The 26958-nt window shown below is 45.9% G+C and overlaps 1 protein-coding gene across 1 annotated transcript in view; it reads left to right on the forward strand.

Moving 5' to 3' along the window:
* Positions 1-17709, forward strand: part of LOC126533936 (maltase A2-like) — an 86524-nt gene extending 68815 nt beyond the window's left edge. The window contains exons 3-7 of the mRNA XM_050181156.3: positions 646-963; positions 6278-6466; positions 7445-7813; positions 9733-9909; positions 14330-17709. Coding sequence (XP_050037113.1) covers positions 646-963; positions 6278-6466; positions 7445-7813; positions 9733-9909; positions 14330-14797 — 1521 coding nt within the window. The 3' untranslated portion in view covers positions 14798-17709. The remainder of the gene's footprint in view (positions 1-645; positions 964-6277; positions 6467-7444; positions 7814-9732; positions 9910-14329) is intronic.
* Positions 17710-26958: the final 9249 nt, after the last annotated feature.

The following is a 26958-nucleotide window of genomic DNA, read 5'->3' on the forward strand; positions in this document are numbered from 1 at the left end:
TCCCTTGGTTGTTGTCGCAGCTGACACTGGCGACAGGCCAATCTCGTCGTTTGCGGAACGAAAGCGTAAGAAGAAACGCGTAGTGCCGCGCAAAAATGGACTGTGCCGCGACGATGGCTGCGATATGGCGCCAGAGCAGCGCGCGTCATCTCTAAGGAAACAAAGCGCTGCATGAGCGTAGTTCTGTCTGAGGCGCCTCGAACCCACGCGCTGCCTATCTCGATCTCCCGATGAGCGAGGCGGACGCGGCGTACTTCGCTCCATTTGGAACGTTCCGCACGAGACGATTGTCCGCAACAGCCAATATATCGAGAAAGGAAAACGTGCATACAGCTGCGCTTAAATTTCGCAATAGGGAGTATCGTAATGCTCGCCTAATATTTTTGTGATGGCTCTAGATTACGTATAGGCCCAAAATATCCGCAGTACATCTATCTGTACTGGTAGCCATATTAGCCAGGACACTATTGCAGCTTTCTTGACGCAATTTGTGACAATGTATGGCCAAGAATTTTTGTGCAGTATTGCTCGACGCGCCTACAGGTGCGCTTGGCGTTATTGGATCCCCGCCACATCCGCCTCCGCCCTTCGCCCCCACACAAGCGTTTCTTTCATGAACCTCAATGTTCGCACTTCTTCATGCAGGGTCTATTGTCGCGGCTTGACTATATCCGCCACCGAATTGGAGCGTCGGCCATCCGGCTGACGTCGGTTTTCAGCGCACTCGACTACCCACTTGAGTATGAGCACATCATTGATTTCGACAACGTCGACCCGCACCTGGGTCACATGGAGGACTTTGCGGCCTTCGTCCAGAGGGCGCATGACCTAGGCCTCCGAGTGGTGCTGGACATCAACCCCACGGTGACCAGCGACCAACACTCGTGGGGTGCCCACTGGCTACTGGACCCGTACGGGGAGTACGCCAACTACTACGTGCTCGCGAACGAATCAGCAATAATGGTGAGTGGAATAATTGCCGTATACAGTCGCACGGCGACAGCTGCCGATGTGGTAAAGGGTAACATTATACCGAATGTCCGTACTAACGTTCGTAAATCTGTTCAAATGAAGAAAAAGGAAGATTTAAATACCACGGTACAAGGTACACTTATAAGGACTACGGTGTTCCGTTGTCAGCGTTCTAATAACCGAACAATGTAGGTCTTAAAATCGTCTCTTGTACTGGTTTTTTTTTACATAATTTTCTTCGTTGAACAGCTTCTTAAGCGTTAGCAGGGACACACTATATACTATGCGTCATTTTGTACGGCAGTATTTTAGGCCCAAGCCCAGCCTTTCCGTTTAGGTTCTTGTTTATTTTTATTAGCATTACCAAAAATTAAGCAAATGGACTATTTATTGTATTGGAAATTGTACAAGGATGTATTTTTCAGTTAAGTCACAGTCAATAGTCATTTTGTTCATCTAAAGATACATAGGAGTGAAAATATATAATAATGTACCGCGGTCATGATCATGGCCAAGGTCACGACTTATCATTCCTGTTGGTTCAAGATTAATAAACCTGGATGCGCAGATGCAAACATCACACGAAGGAACCCATCCGGCATTGAAAGGAGCACCGCTGTTGCTTTCTGAGTAGTGTTGAACCTACGGGTTCGTTTACCAAGACTTTAAAAGACGTAGGAATCAGTTTAATACATTGTTGGTCACATATCAACCAATATGTTCACCGCAGGGCTCCATAAATAAGACAAAGGTAATTGTTTTCGACTTCTGACAGCTGATAAGTACTTCCAGGCGGTTATGCTTACTTTGTGAACAATGATGTTGTGTGATTTCTTTAGCCAGCTTCCTAAATGTAATTACATTTCACTCACGGCCTGGCTTAGTGGAGATGACGATGCTGATTGCCATCCGGGCGGGTGGCCGAAATTTTATGAGGGTGGAATCCGAAAATGCTCTCATCCAGTGGTTTATGCGTACCTTACAGTATCCTAGATAATCAAAATCAATAAGGAGCATTCCATAACAGGACATCTCGTAGCACTTATAAACTTACTTCAATTCCCCCCAAAAGTAAGATATTCCGGACTCCACCTGCACTGTAACATACTGCACTCTAGATTACCTTCCCTGCCGCCATGATCTCAAAGCTTATTAAATAACAGTAAGAGATTCACAATGACTCATTGAGTTGTATCTCGTACCAACAGCGTTTGGGCTGTAACACGCGAATAGTTGTTAGCGTCTTATACAGAAACATCGTACGTATTTCTACAGACACAGCACGTAAAATTATTAACGATAACCTGTCCTATTTTCCATAGACATCCGTTCAACCACGCAGTGGATGGTGTCCCTGACATCCGAGGTAATCCTTTCTACTAACGCTATTCGGTTTCCCATTGGAAATCCAAAACGATCCATTAACCACGCCAACCTGTTAGTCAGAGAGCCGTGTCTCGTTCTTCGACGGGGCCTCGAAAGCCAGAGGGAGCCTGCCTGTCACTAGCGGACGCACTAGCCACACTTTCAATTAGCGCGAGCTAGCAGCACTCCACTCTGGACACACAAACAAAAAAAATTCCCGCGGGACTCGTGGTGCCAATGACACGTCTCTTGGGGTCCTCTGGAACGCGCGAGCCTACGGGCAGCTAATGACGCCTAAAAGTCTCGTTAGCATGCAATGTGCAACGGATTCCTCCGCTCAGGGGTATTCCATTCCATTAGTATGTTTGGCTCGTCTGAATTTCAATTAGTTCCGGGCCATATACGGATCCGCCACGTTCTTTGCCTCGTCGGCATGCTGGTACGCTAGACGACACTTTCCCGACACGCGCAGTAATTCTATGACACGTTACGGAGTATTCGTTAGTGCTGCATGGGTACTCGCAAGTGGCCGAGACGCGTCAAATTGCAGTTTTACGGAAATACGCGTGCCGTGGCAGTGACCGTACAGCGACCGCTTTAGCGTTTGTCGAAGGCAGATTGGATGCTCGATGCGCGGAACAGAATTACATTTTTTTACTACTGGCTCGACGATACCGTGCACGTTAGAGTTAGCGTTACAACGTGTGAAATAACCCGCAGGACAGTTCGGAACGGAAGAGCGAGAGAGAGAGCGTAGACATAAAACAGAGTTTAAGATGACGCCGTAGTTTCCTTTCTAAAGCGGTATTGAAAGCACATTAAACTTGAAAACAAATGAAGTTGCGAGTTTGGTTAAATGTGCCGTACCAACACACAGGCAATGGGGAAGCAGCAGTGAAGACTAATGCGAACGGCAAGTCGTGAGAACATGGGAGCTTTTATACTATTATAATATATTACAATATGTAATAATAAAAATAATAATAATAATAATAATAATAATAATAATAATAATAATAATATTGGTATGTTCATATGCAACTAGTAGATATGGGGGTCACGTGGCGTCTTAAATATACATACAATTACTCGAGTATCTCCCTCAGCCTTCAGAAGAATGCAGCTTGCATTCACCAGCAAGCGCAGGTTCTTTGCAGCGCCATTTCCAGACAACTAGGACTCGCAAGAAACGTCCCGTTGAGAAGAGAGTCCTCGACTGAGTCGTCCTCTGTCTTTTGACGCGTTCGTTTGCGATTTTTACTCGTGAAAGTGTTCATCCCGCCGGTAGGACGTCGAAATGAGAACTTCCATGGAGCAAAGCAGGAGCGTGTCACCTGTCACTCCCGCAACGATGTCGCCAGTGCCACGTCATGATCAGTTCTATGTTACTTCACTTGTTATACGAGCCTGGCGAGTGGCCTGTATCCGCAGTAAAGGCAAATATTGTCCATTCGCGTCTGAAGACTGTGAGTGGCGTAGTAGTCGGAATTGGCGGCATGAAAAAAAGTTGATATCTTATTCGAGCTTAATTTTCTCACTCAGATATCATTACTCCACAAAGGGGACCGAACAAGTAATTGTTGAACGAAAGAGCCCAATCAGACCCCTTTATGTCTCTTAACTGCTGTTTGTTGTAAGGAATATTTATGCAAGAAATGACTCGAGGCTACGCGATAGGTAAATCTCTAGAAAGATAAAATTACAAAGGCATGTCCACTTCTCTCAGCTTTCACAGCTAAACAGCGAACAATAAGTGTGCTGGCCTAATATTGTAAAAAATCTCAACATAAGTATACGTGCCGCGCAATTGTCAAATTCAGCAAAAATGCCACACTTGTAAGCCTTGTAACTCACAGTGGGCACAGGTATCAGTTTTTAAAAAAAATGCCAACTGTGGCATAGTGAGCTCTCTCGAACGCGACCACTCGTGCTAGGATCGACAAACGTACGGCCGACATACGGCTTTCTGAACGTCAAGCGAGAGGCTAAGTCCAGCTTCGTTTACGTCAACTTCGCCATCTCTGCACGCTATAGATACAGCGTCGAGTCATGGCTTCATTTCTCTACACGATGATATTAAAGTAGGGCGCGTGGGTAGAAGGGGTGCAAAGATATAGGTCATATCTTTATCACTCGCTTTAGCTACATACACGTAACGTTAGACGCGGTTTTAGCAAGGGACCTCTCCTGCTCTGCTCAACGAAATGAAAGCGTGATTCATGTCCCAAATGGGGATACCTTACGTACTTTCCGAACTTCTGCACACGCCGTTGCATTCAATATCTGTCATGGTGACCGTATGTCTGTGGAAACGCGAGGCAAGATAATTCGTTAACGTAAATTCGGGACACTAAATAAGTCGAAGTATAGCAACTTATTATAGAGCCCTTAACTAACGGGAACTTTTGAAGACAGCAAGTTGCTTTGACGCATGAAGACTGAAGCAAACCAGCAGATCAGTAAATATTCAGTACAGGTCAGTCAGCCAGAGATCAATCGCTTTATATGTGTATATATATATATATATATATATATATATATATATATATATATATATATATATATATATATATATATGACAACGAAAGATGTACACCGACCAAGCAAACCCAATCTAAAAGACAAGACGCTTCGGCTTTTGTACGGATGCTTTGTTCACAATGGTGCGAAAAAGGTTGAAGTGCCTGTTTAAATAGCTTTTAGAATGCGGCCCGAGCCCAGCGCGTAAGACGGGGGGAGGGTTCCTTCGTTTTGATTGAGCGTGTCCTCTGTTGATTGTATCTAAGTAGACTTCAGGTACAGACGTGACTTTCAGTTTCCTTGCTGGCCGATTAGACTATATTTCATTCAGTCAATATTGTGCGTAGTCGTTGCTGCGTGCTCAGCCAAACCCTTTGAAGCCACTTTTTTCTTGTCCGCATCGTTTTGATGTTGGCGGAGCCGCTTTTTAAGGTTGCCCGTCCCCCCTATGTAGAAAAATCGCAATCCGCACAGGGGATTTTCTTTTTCGCCGCATTGTGAATGAGGCTTCCGTAGGGAAGCCGGAACGTCCTGTGTTTTAAATAAGTTTTACTTGGTTGGTTTACGCGTTTCTTTGTCATGTCTCATCCCGACCGGTGGCGCTTCCGTCGAACTATCTCTCAATTCAATCACTGTCTGCTAGAAATAAATGCGCCTTGACGAGAATGTCCAGAAAAATTTTCGTTGCAGCATCTCTCATTAAAGCTCGGAAGCAGCCGTTAAAAGGAGAACGCAAGACTAAGCAGTTTCGACAGTGACATAATACTCTGGAAGCTCTGCAAATCTGTCAGCTAAATGCAGTCCTGCCTGAAACCCATCGCATTCGAAAAATCGCACTACAGATGTAGCAGTAGGCAATAAACTGTACTCCACACAGGCATAAATATTCCTTTATGCCTACTTAGATCAGAGAAGTGATGCGAACACCCACTGCACCACCATCTGAGCTACGTTCTCTAAGGTCCTTCCATATGGAATGACCTTCAACCCCTTTTGCCACGTAATTTGTGTTGCTGTCGCCCTTTCAGTTACATTCACGACCATAATTTTTCGTATGTGATTCCATTGTCTTGCAGTGGCTGTGATGCTTACATAGCAAGTTGACAGTTAGAATATTAAGCCCTAATTAATGCTATAATACTATAACACGTTTCACCTAGTGTAGACGTTTACCAAAGAGCGTACAGACGGCGCTAAATAGCATGCTAATGCTGGTGCCAAATGCCATGATATAAGCAGTGTATTAGTTACCGTCCAACGTTGCCAATATTCCCGTACCTATAACTCAATTTTCTCAAACATATAATCCATTCTTTCCCACTGCTGAACCTTCCCGTTTGCCTATCTTCCCTTTGCTAAAACGAAAATATTGGACTGCCTTACAGTACCAACCACTCGTTTATATTTGCTATTTTCTCAGAACAATGGCGTCGACGAATGGGAGGATGCTGACGACGACGATCGGCGCGACCCTCAGCGGCCATTCGGGAACCAACTATACCTGAACTGGTCTCACCCAGAAGTACAGCGGCAGGTCATGCGCTCGCTGTCCATCTGGCTCGAAAAAGGAGTGGACGGATTCAACCTAAAACATCTGGACAGGTTGCAGGTATACAGCTTGATTGTCTGCAATGCCGCATACCCTGCGATTAAACCTGCAGTTTATGGCCATTGTACACAGTGTCCCACTTGCGCCACAACCTTAAAAAAATATATGTGAAGGCCACGCACCTGAACCGAGCCAAGGTATTAGTGTCTGCCACCACTTGGAGCAAGTCAAGACTATTTTTGCTTGTATTTTGCCTTACTACATAATTATATATATTCATATTTTCCTTCTCAAATATAATAATCGGAGCGAAATTGAAGAACTTAATTTGTCTTTTCGCACGATGATAAGACATAGCAGACTTGCGACTGCTTTGACTTAAGCACGAGAAGATGTCTTCTTAAGAAGTCGAATACGCAGAGGAATTGCTGTACAGATTTTTCTTAGCAGCGTTGAGTGCTGCTGTTGGGCTGCTGAGCACGAGGTCGCGTGATCGAGCCCAGGCCATGGCGGGTGCATTTCGATGGGGGTGAAATGCTAGGACATCTGTGTAGTTAAATTTAGGTGGAAGGTAAAGAACCCCGGGACGCCAAAATTTTCGGAGTCACCCACTGCAGCATGCCTGAAAATAAGATCGTGCTTTTGGCACGTAAAACCCCATAATTTATATTTTTAACGTTTATTGCGTCTCTTGTACTGAACTCTAGATAAGTAGGTACACAGCTTACATTGTGTTTCTTGTAAAAATAACCGCAAGACTAGGCTTAGCAGTCGGCGATCAAAAGAAGCCCGAGAGTGTGCCCAACATTTTGCCAAGGGGAGTGCAGTCTCCATCAAGGCTACATTTGTTTTCGCTGTCAACGTTTATTACTGTCGATGAAGTCACGTGCGTATCCTTGCGAAGAGAACGCGTGCATTGCCCACGAGAAGCGTAATACTGATGTTTTTCTAAGCGCCACTCCTAGTTCACTAGGCTTCGGAACAATTTTCAAGCCTGCGTCTTATTTGTCCTTCTGCTTTTTTTTCACGTCTGCTCAGGTTTCAGACGACCGCGAACTCTACGAGGTTCTTCTGGCTTGGCGCCGACTTCTGGACGAGCAGGACTACGCGGACGAGCGTGGCCGAATCCTCATGACGTCCTTCAACCTCGCTCAGGAGCTGGCCGACAGGGACTCTCTTTTCACCCAGCCAATCACTGCCCTCTTCGACCTTCTCGATGTCCACGTGCCCCTCGAGGGTGGACCGGACAATGTAACGCAGATCATCGCGTCGCGTTACGCGCACGTAACGCAGCAGATGAGACTCGATGGCCGCGGCACTCGTGGTGTAGTAGTTACCGATGAGAACGTCACTGGTGTGCACAGCGGCAGTGAACGACACTGTGGTGGAGTTGTCAACATGGCAGCGGTTAGTTCATTCGTGATTTGTTTTTGTTCTCTTCCGACTGTGTCACCTTCACATTCTTCCTGCGAGTTTTGATGCAGTGTTGTTGGTAGGTAGGCGAAAAGCATAAAACGGCAGTGGAAAAAACACTGATACCTTAGAGCAAACGAATGTAGCAGATATTATAGTGTAAGAAGATGTTAAGCTGCACACGTTAACTAATGCGTACGCAAGGTAATCGGATGTCTGGTATAGCAGCAGTATGCATCATGAAGGGATAGAAACGCAGTCGAGGGCGGCCGACGATTAGGCATTGGGTTGAGATCGTCAATTCTCAGTGAAATTTTACAGTTTGTTGGTACAAGAAAGGACCAGTAAAGGCCTGTCGAAGTGGCCTTCATGCTTCAGTGGACACAAAATTGGTCGATACTGAATGCCTTGAAATTAGTGCAATCGGTCCTAAGTAAATGTCAGTTTTGACCAGGTATTACTTGGTAGTGATATTGCGAGCCAGGTTTCCGTAATGCTGAAACAGGCATTAATACGCTTCTCGCGAAAGGTAGTTGCGGTGTATACATGCAGTTAGCCGCGAACAATCTCAAGTGATATTACCGCATAATCACAGGTGAGACTAAATAATTGTCCATTTTTGCAAGAATTCATCCGTGAAAACAACTTCGACCACGTTTATGAGATGTGTAACGTAGTCCAGCGACGATGCAAGATTCCCCGTTTTATTTTATGATCTCAATGATCTCAGTTATTTATAAAATAAAGGTCCCCTCGGGAACAACCACTCTATTCCCATATTATTCTTAGAAGATTAAGCCGTAATATTACGCTGCCATACTTCAAAAATACCAGAGAGGTCTTCCTCATTAGCCGTAAACAGCTAAGTTGTAGCTGTGAGGGACCCCAGCACTTTGACAATGTTTTGTGAAGGAGCGTCATAAGCGCGGAGACAAACATCTGTGAGCTGCACGTATAAATACAGGGAGATGAGCGTATGATGAAAGGGTCCGTGAAGTTTGTGCACGTACGTAACCTTCCGAATATTCTGACGACGCGTGGATGGATGTTATCAGCAACCGAGCTAAAGCTCCCAAGTAGATAGCATAGGTGGCAAGAAGCTGCAGCGAGACCGAGTGGTGGTGTAGCTTTGTTTTGTGAATCATTAATGGGTGCACATTTGCGTGATAAAGCAAACGTCTACACCAAGTGTGTGTTCTGTCGTCAAAGCGGGCATGAAATTTGTTGCCTCCTCTTCACTACACGCGGTCGTTAAGAGTGCAAAAATGCTTGAATTTCCGTTGACACTTGTGAGACTCACTTGCATTATCAAAGCTAAAAAAGTCTGTCAGCTTTGCTGATCGAATAAAAGCAAGCTTTGAAAGCATCTGCGAAAGCAGCAAATATTTATGCATCCTTATTTGCTTATATATACGTAAAAAAGGCAAATCGGCTAATTTCAAATGAATGTCATCTCTCTAGTGACAGTTTTTATGGGTATTGTGTAGAACCCGATTAAAGAAAGAACAGACACTAAAATGACATTTCTTGTAGTGTTAAAATATTAACTTAAGACTTGAAGAAAGACAGCAAAAATTTAAGGTCTGCATATAACGCAAAGTAATCTTAAACGAAGGGGGTCATTTTTTTCTAAGCAAAGTTGTGTAGAAAATGAAAGAGGTGGCACCGCCGAAAACTTCCTCACTGACTTTGCATGCTCGAAAAAGCTTGAGCAACGCGCGATAATGGGAGGCGTTTTCAGTGTAACTCCATTGAAATAAACTTCAAATAGAAATGCATAAAGCTCCTGTAAAATCACCTGTTACGCACCTGTAAGGGCACCTGTAAAATCGGCTGGACCATTTTTGTCAGCACTGAAATGGTTATAGGACTGCAAAATCGAGTCAACACCATGGTGCTCGGTTCCTCTGCAGGACCCCTGGTTGAGCTGGAACCTTGGTGATTCGGAGAGCCCACGGCTGGCGTCGAGACTCGTAGACGTCGACCCACTGGCGGCCCTCTTCACCCTCTGGGGCATGCCGGGGACGGTGTCCTTGTTTTACGGTGACGAGATCGGCATGAAAGATTCACTGGACCAATCGACCGGACGTGTGAGTTGCTCGCAGCTCAAAATTATTGTTTAAAATTATTCCTTACTAAATAAATTACGAGCAAGGGCTTCGCGAGAATCTTATTTGTTGCCTTGACTGGCGTGACTGAGATTACCTACATTGGAATGAAGGCTAAATTTACATTTGAGTTTTCCATCCACATTCGAACACTGTATTTCTTTGCAATCCAAGTCATCGTATTGTTCCTTAATTTACGGGCATAATCTCCTTTGTGTGCGTATGAAAAGCAAGATTAGTCACTGTGGCGCAGCGAGAACTTGCCTGCGTAAATGTACCTCACGTGTTCGTGGAATTAATTCCTAAGAGCGGCCGAGGACTCTTCGTCCTTAACGTGTATAGTAAACCCACGCTGCAGCACAGATTCGGGGACCTACTGCGGGGCGCGCGTGCGGCTTCCGGCGGCGAGCCTCTACTTGTTGCGGGCGACTTTAACGCGCCCCATGGAGCCTGGGGCTACACCCGAGAAACACCCAAGGGCAAACACCTTTGAGAAGACTCGCAAGACCAGAGGCTTGCACTGATCGCGAATCTCGCCGATCCTACACGCAGAGGGAACAGCGTGAGTGCCGATACGTTACCAGACCTTGCGTTTGTTTCAAATGTAACAACAGCGCACTGGCAAAATACCCAGGAAGATTTGGGGAGCGACCATGCGCTGATCGAGATCACGATAGGCACGGGCCCGAGCGGTCATGGTGCTAACCCTGAGGGCAAAGGTCGTCAGCTCAAACTCGTGAATCGGGACACGTTCCGCAAGAAGCGAAAAGAAGCGGGGCGAGGCGACGAGCCGATTACGGACATAGACGAGTGGAGTGAGACGCTCAGAAGGGACGTAGGCGCAGCAACGAGCGACGTTCCGCCCGAGGCGAACCTCGAAATAATTGACAGCAGGCTCCTACACATGTGGGAAGCAAAGCGATCCCTCCTAAAGAGATGGAAATGCCAAAGACATAATAAGGCGTTGCGCAAACGCATAGCACAGTTAGACAGAGGCATTGAAGAACACGCGCTTCAGGTATGCAGGGCACAATGGGAAGACACGTGCAACGGCCTCGAGAGGCAGATGACCGGGGCGAGCACTTGGCGCCTTTTTAGACACCTATTAGATCCGGAGGAGACTCGGGCCGCTCAAGGCCATAAGACTCGTAGACTCGTAAGAGATTATAAAGGCGATAACTTCCTCGACGCAATACGTGACCGTTACTTTAAGAAGGCCGAAAGCATCCAGCACGCCGAGTACGACGGCGTCACAAACGAGAAACTGGACGCGGAATTTAGCGAATCGGAAATTCGGTTAGCCTTGTTTGAACTCAACACTCGATTGGCGCCCGGCCCGGACCGGGTTACCAACAAGACTCTCCGAAACCTAGACGACGAGTCAATCTCCCGACTCGCGGCCTACGTCAATGAGTGCTGGCGAGAGGGTTCCCTTCCCAAAGCGTGGAAACGGGCCCGCGTTATCATGATTCCTAAACCTGGCAAGCAAGTTACGCTCGATAATCTACGACCGATTTCGCTTACGTCTTGCGTCGGGAAAGTCATGGAACACGCAGTTCTCACCCGCGTGACCGACTTTCTAGAAGATCATGACGCGTTCCTGCACACCATGCTAAGATTCCGCCGCAACCTCTCAGCACAGGACGTATTGCTTCAGCTTAAACACCAGATTGTTGACGACACTACCAGCTCCACTAAGGCAATTCTAGGCTTAGATATTAAAAAGGCGTTTGACAATGTTAAGCACGAAGCGATCTTAAAAACAATTAGAACATTAGGACTAGGCCAAAGAATGTATAATTACGTTAGAGATTTCCTCACAGGTAGGCGCGCATGCGTCGTCGTCGGCGACGAGGAATCACCGGAATTTGAGACGGGTCCGTGCGGCAAGCCGCAAGGGTCCGTCATATCACCATTACTATTTAATTTAGTTCTACTCGGTCTACCCGAGAAATTAACAGAAATAGAAGGATTACATCACAGTCTCTACGCGGATGACATCCCCCTCTGGGTTCCCGGAGGAGGATGTGACGGTCACGTCGAGCGAACGCTACAGGCAGGAGTAGATGCGGTTCAGAATTACTTGCGTGGAACGGGCCTCGAGTGCTCGGCAACCAAGTCCGAACTCTTACTCTACAAACCCACAAGGAGAGGTCGTAAAACCCTGCGCGAAGGGGAACGGGAATATTCCAAAATACGTATTACATTGGCAGATGGTACTCCCGTACCGCACGTAGAGAAAATTAGAATCCTAGGGTTACACCTGCAGGCAAACGGCCATAACGGAGAGACGGTGCGAATACTTCGTCGTTCGTTAGATGACACGATCCGACTCTTGCGTCGCATCACGAATAGACGCAATGGTATGCGGGAAGAGTGCGCGATCCGTCTCGTACAGGCGTACGCGATAAGCCGCATAACGTATGTTGCCCCCTACCTGAGGTGGATCGGGTCCGAAAAAAACAGTCGAATGCATGATCCGAAAGGCTTTCAAGAGGGCGGTCAGCGTTCCACTCAACGCGAGCACCGACAAGTTTCTAGAGCTCGGAGTTCACAACTCCCTCAACGAGTTAATCGAGGCGCACGACATTGCGCAATACGAACGATTATCAAGGTCAAAGGCAGGTCGATGCATCCTCGAGTCGCTCAGCATCGCGTACCACACTCAGCATGGAGAAAAGACGGCGGTTCCCGCCTCTGTTCGCGACCGCCTGATCATCCCGCCGCTTCCCAAAAACATGCACCCGACGCACCACGCCGGGAGGCGCACCAAACGAGCAAGCGACCTTCAGAAGAAGTTTGGTAACAGCAACGAGGTGGTGTACGTAGACGCGGCGCGATATGGAGGAGGGAGAAGCGCGCACGCGATAGCGGTTGTAGACCGCTCGGGTAGGTGCCTCGCAAGCGCCACGGTGACCACGGGACACACGGAGGCGGCCGAAGAAGCCGCGATAGCCCTAACACTCGTCGCGGTGCCGAACGCTGCGATCGTGATCAGCGACTCGCAGGCGGCAATCCGCGGCTTCGCGCGTGGTCGTGTCTCGCGGGAAGCGGCCCGCATACTCCAAATTTCTGACGACGGCGACTCGCCCTCGCAACCCCAAAATTCTACGGTCTTCCTCCTCTGGACCCCGGCACACACCGATGTTCCGCTCGCGGGAAACGAGGCGGCCCACGCCACGGCTCGAGGTCTCACACGCCGAGCCGCCGCTGATTATGTGGCCGCCTCCGCCCCCGAGAGCGGGGCATCGGATCTGCCGGATCGGGACACTACAACAGAAACACAGCAACAAGAAACACACTGGGCGTGGGGCGATCGCCTAACCACGTTCAGAGACCTCACCCAACACTACAGACTTGAAAGACGCACATTCCCGCCACCGCACGATAAATTGAACAGGAACGAGGCCGTAACATTACGCTTGCTACAGACACCCACCTACCCTAGCCCCGCTATCTTACACCACTGCTATCCGAGTCTGTATCCAACAGACGCGTGTAAAACATGCGGACACAGAGCAACGCTGCGACACATGCTCTGGAAGTGTGCCGGTAACAACGGTAATCAAAGCAGCTCCGTTGGCGACGCGTCGAGAATCGCGGCTGTTGCCAGAGTAGGAGAAGGCTCGAGCTCCGTTCTTCCCGACGCCGCCCCGGATGCGGGAGCCGCCGGGGACCTTCTCCGTCGGCGTCGCCGCCGCTGGGAGGCGGCTATCAGAAGTTCAGAGCTGGCAGACCAGCTCTGGGCCGTCCGGCAAGCCAAAGATGCCGCTCGAGTCCAAGAACTTCAAGCCGTCACCTGAGGCCACCACATCAAGAACTGCCGGACTATTCTTTACTAAAGTTTCTTCTTCTTCTTCTTGTTGGTCATTAGGTTGGTCATTAGTGTTGTTAGGTCATTAGTGTTAGGTAATTAGTGTTGGTCATTAGGTTGGTCACTGAGGTGGTGCCCAACTAAATAGTGGTTACAATAAAAACTTAGAGAGCTAAAAACACAAAGGACGTAGAAGAAGAAAGGCACACCACACGCACTCAGATCATGCTCATATCATGTTCACAGCGCCTGTGGTGTGCGTTTCTTCTTCCACGTCCTTTGTGTTTTTAGCGCTGTAAGGTTTTATTATAATGCATTACCAACTAGCCAATTTATCCATCCTTTTCTAGGTAGTGGTTGCCGCGAAGTAAATTTTTAGCGGCTCTTTGCTAAGTATATTTCACACGGTTGATAGAATAAAAATTGCGCCTCGCCAGCTGACATATTCCTCGCTAGCTAGCGGCCCCTTCTTATTGCATTTAGCATGTGTTCGCGCAGGCGCGAAATACTACGAGCGCTACAAGTACAATAATTGTACACTTATACTGGTTGCCTACAAGAAAAATCGTTTTTCCGTTTGTTTTGCAGCCGTTCCGGACGGGCCAGCTGGGACCGATGCAGTGGAGCGATGCGACTCACGCCAACTTTTCTTCTCCGGCAGCAAGACCGTGGATGCCGGCTCATCCTGACCACGTTATCAGGAACGTGGACAATGCCAGCGAAGTCATCGACACACTCGCCAGGGCCGCGGAACTGAGAAGCACGGTGGTCACGCTGTACATGGCGGGTGTGCCGTCGCTTCGACACCGACGGTGCAACACGAAGCTTGTGCGCCGCTGCGGAGAGGTGTTCGCCATCGAACGTTTCTATCCGCGTCGCGCCCGCTACGCCGTGGTGGCAAACTTTGCGCCCAGAGGAGTCACCCGCGATCTCTCTGACCTCGGGTTCGAAGGGAACGTGGTGGCGGGAACGTGCTCCAGCCTCCCTACCCGTGTCAACTTTCGCGAGCTCTACTTGGAGCCTGGTGAAGCACTCTACGTGGAGATCACCAGTTGAAGAGCGAGACAGAAATTTTCGAGGTGACGCGACGTGACAGGTCATTCCAGCCACTGCAAACAGACGTGTTCGTTGTCAGACCAGCCTTGCGCGAGTGCTCGTATGTGAACATTTGGGCGGCAGCGACTCGAGTTTCCATTCATGTTGAGGAGTGCTTCGAGAAAGCCGTTTGAGAAAAGGAACGGCCGGTGGTGATGTGAATAGACAGTGATTCCACTGACTCCTCGTGGCATTTCTTTTTGCCAGGCCATTCTTTCGTGAGACATCACATGTGAACATTTGGGAGGTGATGACGAGAGAGTCCATTCATATGAAGAAGGTTCTTTGACACAGGTATTTGATGTGGTAGTGACCCGGCGTAACTGTCATTCTACCTGCTCAGTCAAGAACTGCATGTGAGGCCATGTTTGCGTGAATCATTGCTCGCACGCGTTTGGCGGCATTTAAAACAGAGTTGGCTCGTGCAGAGGAGTACCTCGAGGCAACCATTAGACACAAATAACGCTTGGTGGTAATATGACGTAGCGATCCCCATATCCTCCTTAAAAACTGGACGGAATGTTTTTTAAACTTTTTTCTCTTGTGTTCCAGCCCCCGTGAATGTCTGTGCGACTATGGTTGAAGCAAATATGCGGAGGACATTAGTACGTGGGTGCTTCAAGGACACAATTTTGTTGTGACAAAGCTGTTAAGGTTGCTGTCAGCAATACTGTGGAATGTACAATTGAGGTTGAAAGAAACTGCTCGCCCTTCCTTTACAAATACTCAACGTCAGAGCACATACTGAGGTGCCGAAAAACACCGCAGCATCTCTTCAAATCTACTGAAGAGGATTCACGTCACCCGAACAATTACCGTCAAGAAGGAAAACACTTTGTGTCTGAAGCTAGACTTAAGACATTACGAGATGTGTCCCTTTTACAAAGTGCTATGTGGTTCGTCAGAATCCATGGTAAATGACTATATATACTGGTAAATACCAAGTTCTAGGCTTAAAGGAATGCTGGACGGGGAGACGCATTTGTGAAATCAGCAATGCCAGAGCCAGAAAACTTATATCGGTAACACAGATTTGTACACGTCTACCACGAAGATTACATAACTAGTATCGAGAGATTTTGGGTGATGCCAGTCTGCCAGAATAGGTGGCATCGTAGGTCTGAACTGAAACTGAAAATGAACAAAGGTGAGACACAGTGAGTCGTCTAAAATGCAATACACGAGGTACAGCAGAGCTACAGAGTTACTTCGTCATTAGCTTCACTACAATAAGCTTACAGTAGGGAGGAAGCTTGCTCATTGGTACTACCATTATAGCGTGGTTTCGGTTATCCCGTATGGACGACCTAATGGAAGAGACAGCCTGTTCAAGAATAAACATGGTGGGCGGTAAGTAGCCGCGTCAGTGATCTTGGACACGGATAATATTTTTGCCAAGATTGAGGGTATTGTAATGACGCACAAAGCAGATGGCGCAGGCTTACAACTGTGTACCCCTGCCATTTTTAGTGTTTCCATCACAAGGCTTTGAATGATACAACCAGTGGTCACAAAGGCACTCGCTTTTCAGTATGAAGACCGATACCCATCTGAAGTGTGTTTTAGCGAGCGTAGTGTACGCCTACAGAGGGCCGGCTACGGCAAATGTCCCAAATACCTCATGTTGTGCGTGCTAAAGTGAACATAAGGGTAAGCACATGAACAATTTAATCGGACTCTCCGAGCGAAATTGGCATTTGATTGTGCATCATATACGAATGAAGCCACGACATATGTCATTACACTACATTAAACTCGGGTTGCTTGCGTGTGGCAATACTGGATGAAGTGTGCCTAGTGGAGTTCTTCTAGAGTGAGGAACAATAGTTCATGCACCCAAGCAGACCTACTTTGCCATAGAGATGCGTCCCAAGAACGGCGTAGGAGAGAACGTACAGTAACTGAACTCTGAAAACTCGCTCTCACAATGACAGTTTAGGTTACATGCCTTGGGCTCGACAACATGTAGCCTTTGATTAGCTCGTGTAATGGAAATAGATACGTGGGAACGAAATATTCTGAGCAAGAGCTTTTATTCCTTTGCACTCAGGACATTTATCTTTTTTTTTTTTGAGGAACATCGCGCAAACAAATACATTTGAGGACGGCTTTTACCGTTTATTGGAAATGCCGACTTATTATTTACCTCTTATTTTTCCGTGAACGTTGAAATGCACATCTGATACTGCTTAAACCAACGTCAGAAGAGTGATTAGAAGTGAAGGGAAAGTTTTATCTCTGAAAGTTATATTCACATTGATTTTCACTCACATAGCTTTTTACTTGAGTTTCAGTAGAAAAATGCACATTGTAAAAAATGAAGCATCCTTTACTACGGAATAACCTTCAACTACAAACAACACTGTGGTGAAGAGTTAGTTCTTTGTACATTCAGAGAGCCAAGGCACTAAATTTTCGAAATTAGTTCTGAAACTATTAATGTTGGTTTGCATGATATGGTTGTTATTTCCTAAGTCATAAACAACTTTAGTTGGACAGCTTATTATAATGAAGAAAGTGAGTGGACACTGTCATTGATACCACGTAGGATTTAGCAGCGGCCGAACAAAAAAAAAAAAAAGATTCCATGGACTGTTTCCTGTGCTTGCCCAACCAGCTGTGACAGCTCATGCCTATTGTACATAATGTAACAAATGGTAAGTAGGAAGCCTTGTTGCGTATCGCTGTGTCACACATGACATGAATCAAGATTGTAAGCCTTGCGATTGTAGAGCTAGAACCCGCCTACACACCTCTTAAAATCATCAGATCAGAAGGCAATGCTCCAACGTTCAATTTTTTTTCTTTATAAAGAAGAGTTGTCTGAAGTATGACATGAACTGGGATAAATAAACGTTCTATTTACTGTAAAATGTTGTATTGTTGGCCCTATGTTTTTTTTTTAATTCTTAGCAAAAGGCGATGAAAATGTATTTTGTCTACAATGAAAACGAGATCAATAGGTGTAGTCTGTTGACACAAAGCAATAGTGGTTTTCTTGTGCTCTGGTTGTAAGGCAGGAAAGCGCGCCTTTCAAGTGTGGACAAATATCTAGATAGAGCATGCTTGAGTAGCCTCTGCTATGGCTTTTGCGGCGTGCTTCAATATCAGTCAGTCAGTGCTGCTTCAGTCAGTATCAATATCTCTTAGTGCCACCATTTCTTCATATAGCAACAAACTTGCCTTGGGAATTATTTTCATGCTTGTTCTTTTTTTCTCTGTTCGTGTCTGTCTTGATATGATAAGCTTGTACTGTATACTTAATTTTCTTGTGAGTGGCTAGCGCGTCTCCGATCTATCTTTTCCCGACCGCATAGCCCGAGTTGGAACTTCAGCAACGAGTGTGAACAAAGTTTTTTTTGTGCCTGAAAAGTTGCCCAGAGCGAGGAGAAAAGCCAGTATTGAAAGAGCACTACTTAAGAGCATTGGTCTTAGCTGCATTAGAAGATTCTGCTTCTGCCATAGGCAGCACGTCGACTCCTAGCTGCGAATAAGGTTTGGTATCCGGGGGAAAAGCACATACAGGAATACGGGCGGAATCTCCAGTCAAAATTATGCACAGCAGAAATTATTCAATTAGGCATTTCGCACGCACGCACGCACGCGCAAACGCGTGCGTGTGCGTTTATGTACATTGCGTTTTAACAAACCGACATCGCCAGTTTCTAGAACGTCTGATATGTGGAAATGGCTCGAATTATACAGAAGACTTCAAAATCACTGATGTCACTCCGGTGAACCCTCATTAAAATTTAGGCGGTAAATTTTAAAGGCGAGAGCGTTGCTGTTTTAATCTTCCGTAAAATCACATTTTTTGCGTCGACTGACTGAAAGTAAACTCTGAAAGAATACTTTAAGATTACATTTTTGTTGCCACCTTTCAGTGTGTTGTTGTGAAAAATATTTAGCATTATTAAAACAGCGCACTTGTCTGAAAAAAAAAAAGAACAGGCGTTGGGGGCATACCAACAACGAATACAGTATGAGTGCTTCACCTGCCTAAAATTTTACATCTGCTTCCTCGTGTGACTAATCACATTATAAATAATATCATATATTACATTATAAATATTTCTTTTAATGTTAAAGTCAGCAGATTGGATTGTCTAGTCATTATCAAAGTTCCAACGCAGTCGCGGATGAGGTAGTTATAATAATTTCTTAAAGAAACAAAACGTTGTGGTGCCGGCGACGTGCGGTACCTGTTCCCTTTCACTCAAGATAGATAGGTAAACTAGCAAATACATAAAGCAGGTAGCGTGGATGCAGTTCTGCATCACTAAACAGACAAATCATGCATCCATTTGTGGCCTGGTAACATAGAAGTCGTTAGAAGAGGGCGAAAAGAAGCTATCAGTAGCGCTACGTTCAAGTTCGCGGTTTCTCCTCCCGTGACGTCATCGATTTGGCATCGCCTGTCTGGTAGTACTCATTGGCTTCTCAGTAATGCATGAGACTCGATTGTAGCTGTATTAAAATATCTTTGCCCACGAACCGCGAATAAAAAATAAAACAGCACATAGCAAGCTAAACAGATTTGTGTCCATTTTACACGGTGAGTTCCTAACTCCTTGGCAGCGTTTTGCAGATACAGACAGCGTTTCCTTTTTTCCATGCCCATGAAATGTTATAAATGCTCACATATCGCTAATCTTTTATTAGGTGCCCCATATTAGGTGCTACTGCTGTGTATATTCTTCAGCGGCAAGAGCACAAAAAATATCGTGTTTAAAATGTCGCTAATGCTTATTGCCCTAATTGGTAGCAATGCAGCGTAACACAACAAGGACATTCGGGACTCTTCGCCGTTTGTACTAACACCTATAGTAAAGAAAGAAAAGGGAAAACCGCAGCACTTTATGTAATAGTAAGGAGATCCTCGTTATTTCTGAGTCTTTCAAGAAATGCATTTAAACTGGTACCTTTTCAGCAATACCCATATGTGCGCGTCATATATATGCCGGGACAGTTTTAGTGCCATAAATGATATCACTGGAGGCCTCACAAATGAATTTGTTGCCGCTTGAAAATCACACTTGTTCTGATATTGTAGGTACGTATTTTATCGCAAATCGCGTCATACAGGATTTCAATGTTCAGACGTGAGGTAGACAAAGGCGACGGCATACAAGAAAAAGGCTAGGACAAGAGCTTTCTGCTTGCCTTATACTACAGCAATATCATTGTCATTTCATACCTTCTATCTGTGCCTCATTTAGCTTTCTATTTGAAAATGCTTAGTAAGATCGTTTTGCATTTTTGGCTACATACAAGTTGTTGAGCTTCAATCTTTTGGGCTTACTGGAAGATTTATTTCTCTAGCTAAGTTGTGCGCTGCTCGATAATAACCAGTTTAGCGTGCCATAAGATTATGCGAAAATTTGTATTGGTATTTACGACTGTCAATCGTATTGGGTCTCTTAGAAGGTGGGTGCGCTGCTAGATCTGGGAAGACTCACGTACACTACCAAAAGATGCGAGGACATTCCGTATAGAATGCATGCTTCCTTTACCTCTTAGCATCAGCTATCCAACCGTGATGGAAAGGGTAGCTGCTGAAGTTACGGTGCTGCACCTCCGCAATTTTCGCATCAGCTTTCATGACCTTTTTACCTTTTCTTGTATTCTGAACTTTGTTCACCAGTTTCAGGACAGGATACTGCTTAGAATGCACGGACTTTTTCCACGCTGGGCATGGTCGTTGCGATGAGTGATTGCCCTGGTACAGGAAAGCAAAACGCACTATTGTGAAAGCCCCTGTGAGCTTTCTTTTTCTTCCAAGACAATTCATTTTTCTTTCATGAGTCTGGAAGAAGCTTAGTTCAAAGAACCAGAAAGAAGTAGCGTTTGCGATGCTTTATACGCAGAAGTGTGGCACGGCACGCAGAAAAAAAAAAAAAAAAGAAGTAGGCGCGTAAGATTGATGGACCTCAGTGCTTTTGCAGGGCTTTCGAGGCGCCGTTTTGTGCGCGGCCTTAACTGCACGTCACATACTGTGTTTGCGATTAGCTCGTAACGGGGTAACAAGGAAGGAATATTTTATTTTTATGTAAAGTTGTGACAGATGAGATTTACTTTTTTTTTAATATGCCGAAATACGTGCCTGCGTTAAAATCGTTCGAATGCACACATCTGCGGGAAAAAATTGTAGATGCCTGTCAACACTTGCGCACAACGTAATTAAGAAAATATAGCTTTTGCAAACCCCATGCCCCCTTGAAATCCATGTGTAAATGCTTCGCCACGAATATGATGAAATGTCTGAATGTTTCATTTAATCTGTACTGCACTTCCGCTGCTGGGACTCGCTAAGAAGCTGGCTCGTCCAGGTTGGTGCATACACACTGAGCATGCGATTTGATTTACCGTGATTTCGGCTTTAACCTACGTTACGGGATGCCTCTGAGAACGTGTTACGCCATGTGGAGCACAATGTACGACATAACTGTGCAAGGAGAACGACAAAATATTTTTAAGGGCGCGTGTGGTGTGGTGTTGGTGTAATCTGCTATGTTGTGAAAAACGAGAGAGAAAGCACCCACCTTATGTGACACTCGAGCACCTGTCGGCGGCTTGCTTGCGGACGCGGCGCGGAGGCTTCCATAAAAATGTACGATGGTGTTGTCACAACTTCTGCGCGATATCAATGAGCAAAGTGGGAGAAGAGCTGTTGCTTGCAGCCGGCGGACCAAACCACTCGAAAGGTACCCGCAATTTTTCTGCGCGAACGCCACCTTTCTAACGCGGTACTGTCTGAAGCCCGTGAAACGCCATCTGGTAACAGCAGCGCCTGTTAATACTAGGATCTCGACACGGAGAGCTACAGCTGGTCCGTTATTCTAATCTGAAGCCCTACGGATGAATGAACATTTATACTACAACCCCGTATCACGTAGAGTATTTAGGAAGGGTCAACGCATCGCTCTCCTAAAAATCCGATATCCTCGCGGGAATGAAATGCCATTTGCGTTTGCGTGCGAGTCTCTATTGCATTTCAGGTTCAGATCTGGTCTATTCAGTTCAATGTACAAGAGTGCTGGAAGAATTCCTACCTTATACTAATGCAAAAGAAGGCAGACATTAAAGAACTGACGAATCATTAACCCATCAGAAGGGGCTTCATTTCTGAAAAGTACAAAATATATACCAATATAACCTCGAAGGCATAGTAAAATAAGCGGAAGAATTTTATGCTCACCTGGACAGTACCCAGAGGAGCCACGATACCTGCATTCGACGCAGTAATAAACAGGTTGGTGATACTTCCCCGATAACTAGCGATGAGGTCAGAGTGGTTTTGCAAGACATTAAACGGGGAAAATCGGCAGGAGAAGATGGAATAACAGTACATTTAATCAAAAATGGAGGAGACATAATGCTTGGTAAACTGGGAGCTCTCTATACAGTGTCTATCGACTGCAAGGGCCCCCGAAAACTGGAACAATGCAAACATTATAATAATCCACAAAAGGGGAGACGGTAAATAATTGAAAAACTATGGGCCCATTAACTTATTCCCAGTATTATATAAGATATTCATCAAAATAATGTGGAATAGAATAACGGCAGTACTGGACTTTAGTCAACCAAGGGACCAGGCTGGCTTCAGGAAGGGATACTCTACAATGGATCAAATCCATGGCATTATTCAGGTAATCGAGAAATCCGCAGAGTACAATAAACCTCTTTATATGCCTTTCATAGATTACGAAAAGGCATTTGATTCAATAGAGATAACAGCAGTCATAGAGGCATTCATAATCAAGGAGTACAGACCACTTACATAAATATATTGGAAAATATCTATACAGAGATTCCACAGCCACCTTAATTCTACACAAGTAAAGTAGGAAACTACCTATAAAGGAAGGAGTCAGACAAGGATACACAATCTCTCTAATGCTATTCACTGCGTGCCTGGAAGAAGTATTCAAGCTATTAAACTGGGAAGCTCTCGGAGTAAGAATCAACCGCGAATACTCAGCAACCTTCGATTTGCTGATGACATTGTTCTATTCAGCAGTACTGCTGACGAGCTGCAAGAAATGGTAGAGGACCTTAATAGAGAGAGCGTAAGAGTGGGGTTTAAGATTAATATGCAGAAGACAAAGATAATGATGAATAGCCTCGAAAGAGAACAAGAATTCAGGATTGCCAGTCAGCCTCTAGAGTCGGTGAAGGGGTACGTTTACCTAGCACAATTATTCACAGGAATCCCTGATCATGAGAAGGAAATTCATAAAAGAATAAAAATGGGTTGGATCGCATACGGCAGACATTGTCAGCTCCTGACTGGAAGCTTTTCGTTATCATTGAAACGGAAGGTGTAGAATCAGTGCATTTTACCAGTGCTGACAAATGGGGCAGATACATTGAAACTGACAAAGAAGCTTGAGAACAAGTTAAGGACCGCGCAAAGAACGTTGGAATGAAGAATGCTAGACATAGGATTAAGAGACAAAAAGAGAGCAGTTTGGATGGCAGAGCTAATGGGTACAGCCAATATCCTAATTGACATTAGGAGAAAAAAATGAAGCTGGGCAAGTTATGTAATGCACAGGTTAGACAACCGTTGGACCATTAAGGTTGCAGAATGGGTACCAAGAGAAGGGAAGCGCAGTCGAGGACGGCAGAAGTATAGGTGGAGTGATGAAATTAGGATATTAGCGGGCGCTTGTTGGGATCGGTTGGCGCAAGACAGGGCTAATTGGAGATGGCACGGCTTCGTCCTGCAGTGGACATAAAATAGGCTGATGATGATGATGATGATGCATCCCTAATAGAATGAGGGCGACACTTGATTTCAGAGAACCAAGACAGTAGGCTCGCTCCTGGAAGGTTTATTTCACAATACCTCATATCCATGTCGTCAATCTCAATATGGCTGCCAAAGATTACGAAAATGCATTGGATTCCGTAAAGATGCCTGCAGTCATTTTGGCAGTGCGCAATCAAGGAGTGCAGGCATATGAACGAATACCTTGGCAAACATCTATTAATGACACCAGAGCTGTCCTAGTTCTCCTCAAGAACAGCGAAAAAGTACCGTTGAAGAAAAGGACAAGGTGAAGAGACAATCTCTCCTATAGCATTCACTGCACGCTTAGAAGAACCACTCAAACAATTAGACTGGGAAGTACCAACAGTGAGGATCAACGGGAATTATCTCAACAGCCTACACTTTGCAGATGACAATGCCCTGTTCAGCAACGCTGGGGTGAGTTCCAATATATATATGGTTGAGGACCTTAGCGAAGGAACTGTAACCATACGGTTGAAAACTAATATGCAAAAGACGAAGGTAATGTTCAATAGCCTGGCAAGAGTACAAGAATTCATGATTATTGGGTAGCCTGTAGAATCTGTGCGAAAGTATTTTCATCTAGGTCCGCTATTCACAGGAGATCCTGATCTTGAGTAGAAATTTTCCAGAATAATAACAATTGGTTGGAACGCACACGGCAGGTGTTACCAAATCCTGACCAGCAGCTTTCCGCTGTCTTTGAAAAGAAGTGTAGTATCATTGCATTTTTCCAGCACTAACTGTAGAGTAACAACGCGGACTATCACGTTTGCTGACGTGTCATGCGGAGAGGAAAGAATCGATGGCAGCAATCGGAAGGGTTGAATTGGCGGAGATATAATCACAACTGCTCTTATAGAGTGTGAAAGATTGGGGTAATGTATTCGCACTCTCCGAAGCATAAGGAAGGGGGTGACTACAAACCCACGCCGTTGGCATTTACGGATGGTTCCACTGCTGACCGGCGATAAGTTCCACGCCTGATCGAGCGTGGACCAGAGGCATGAGACGGGAGGCGACGTAAAAACACGTTCAATTTAATAAAAGAGAATCAGGCCAGAGACATGATGAAAACAAGAATACGCAAACGGATAGCAGATGTTGCAAAGCCTCGCGAATGGCGTGCGGGTCACACACGGTACCAACTCTGACGTGACGCGTGACGCAAAGCCCACCACGTGGGAATTTCGAACACTCGCAAAATAATAAAAACAGCACGCAGCGGAAATGAAAAATAAATGCGACGATAAATTAATAAATGCGGTAAACACTATACCAAGAGAACATACAAAAATGAACACGCGATTACTAAGTAAATGAAAGATGAAACGCAATTAAAAAAAGAGTCCGGCGGTAAGTTCTGAGAGCAGGTTGGAACACGAGGCTTATCTGTAGCGTGCTCGCCGAGATCCCGATCTGAAGAAGCGTCGGGCTGCTCGTACCTTGCTGCCGAATATCTGGACGGAATTGCGCCGTCTGTCGATCAACCAGCGAAGACTTCGGCCTGGGTGTTTCAGCCTGCAGAGCACATCTTGAGTTGTATCTCGGTGCACGAACACGCTGCTCTGTCGTCCAAACTACTCTGCCCGCTCGCCGTGGCTTGTCCGTCAGGCTCTGATGACCCACGTGACCAACCGTGCCGGCGTGCTCAGGAAAAATAGGGAACATGCCTCCCTACCGCCGAGTAAGCGGCGCTGTGGCGGCGGCGGCAATGGCGGCCATGTCGAGATGGACGTCGTCACGCACTTTGACATACCAATGCCAACAACATTGACTTACACAGGCTATCCTCTGACGTGCGAGGTCCTAGCTACACGGCGTACCGCACAGCTCAAGTCACTCTCCCACTAACGCTCGGGGCCCTGGCGTCGCCGCATACGTCCCTGCTCTGTCCGCACCCGTCTGACAGTCACCTTCGTCGACCGAAGCACGACGTCTGCGGCTGAGACCGCGCGGAGGACAACCGGGTCAGCGGCAGAAACAATTTCATGAAAAGTCGATCGGGACGTGGCCCTGAGTAACTGGAAAGACGGGAAGTTGGTCGCAGGAGCCAGACATGTACGGATGCGGGCAGAGCCTCGGAACGATAGCTTACGACCCGTCACGAGGCTGCCAAGCGGTACACCCGGGTAGCCCTTGCGGGACTGGTAATTGCACCGCAGCTTTGTTGCCTGAAAAGAGGGCGGCAGGTGGAAGCTGCTAGGACTTCAGTTTCTGTATGTCTGCTTCAATGGCGATCCTTTCACATACCATAGGCAGCAAGACGGGATCAAGTGGGGCAGCCCATGGCACATCCAATACCGCGACCAAGTAAGACGCCGCAATACATCCATTCTCTTTCTCTTCAAAGCAGTCAGGAGGAAGATATTGCCTTTCATTGACTTCAACTATAAGTTTAATCGCCTAGTAACCTTTCTGCACTTTTTACCCTTCACTTGAGTGATTAAATAAGTAATTTCTTCAAGGTGTGATTGGGAAATGACAAGATCGTAGCATATACAAAGCATGAAAAAGATATCTGTAAATTGTCTAGAAAAGGATATATATTCGCCCAATGATGAACATAGATATTCAGATGTCAGATGTACTTTGCTGTTTCAAATATCTTTGCCTACTTCATTGGAGGCAAATATGGTGCACTTTTTGATGTCTTGGTGTCTTATGGAATCCTCGTGAATTTCCTCTATAAACAACATACATTTGATTAGTAGACGTTATTTTTATGAGTGTTTCCTTAATGTAATAGAGGGCAGCTAGAGTGTCAAAGCTGACTTTTCAGAGTAATAGAAGGTAATCACGAGGCGTAAGCATTTGTGATACAGAAAGTGACTACGCAGATGCACATGCCTGTCGTTGCTTATTGCTCTATATATATGCGTGTGTAGATGCAGACAACCGACAGGTAACAACTTGTGATGTCAACACTGGCTCAGAAACGTTATTACGAAAAAGCTCCAGCAATATGCCGATATATTTCATGCGTATTCAGAACTGACATATATGACGCAGCCATTATTACGCTGTCTGCTGACAATAAACCAAGGGAGCGATATCCATCAAGGTAATCGAGAAGCATACCCTGAGATGAACCTCCTTTCATTAGAACAGAGACGCCCAAATGCTCTCAGTTGTTATGATAATGGTCAATGTGATTTCTTTGTCATTTATTCTAAACTTCCCGGTAACCAAATCATCGCAAACAAAAAGAAATGGGCCATCGACAATTTAACAGCGTCTAAAAAGATATCGCTGTGACTTGCAATGGTTACAAACCCGAAACGAGGAGGTGCAGAACACTGTATAAAAGTGGTTACATTGT

Source organism: Dermacentor andersoni, chromosome 7 (genome assembly GCF_023375885.2).
Source record: "Dermacentor andersoni chromosome 7, qqDerAnde1_hic_scaffold, whole genome shotgun sequence".
In the NCBI taxonomy this organism is placed as follows: Eukaryota; Metazoa; Arthropoda; class Arachnida; order Ixodida; family Ixodidae; genus Dermacentor; species Dermacentor andersoni.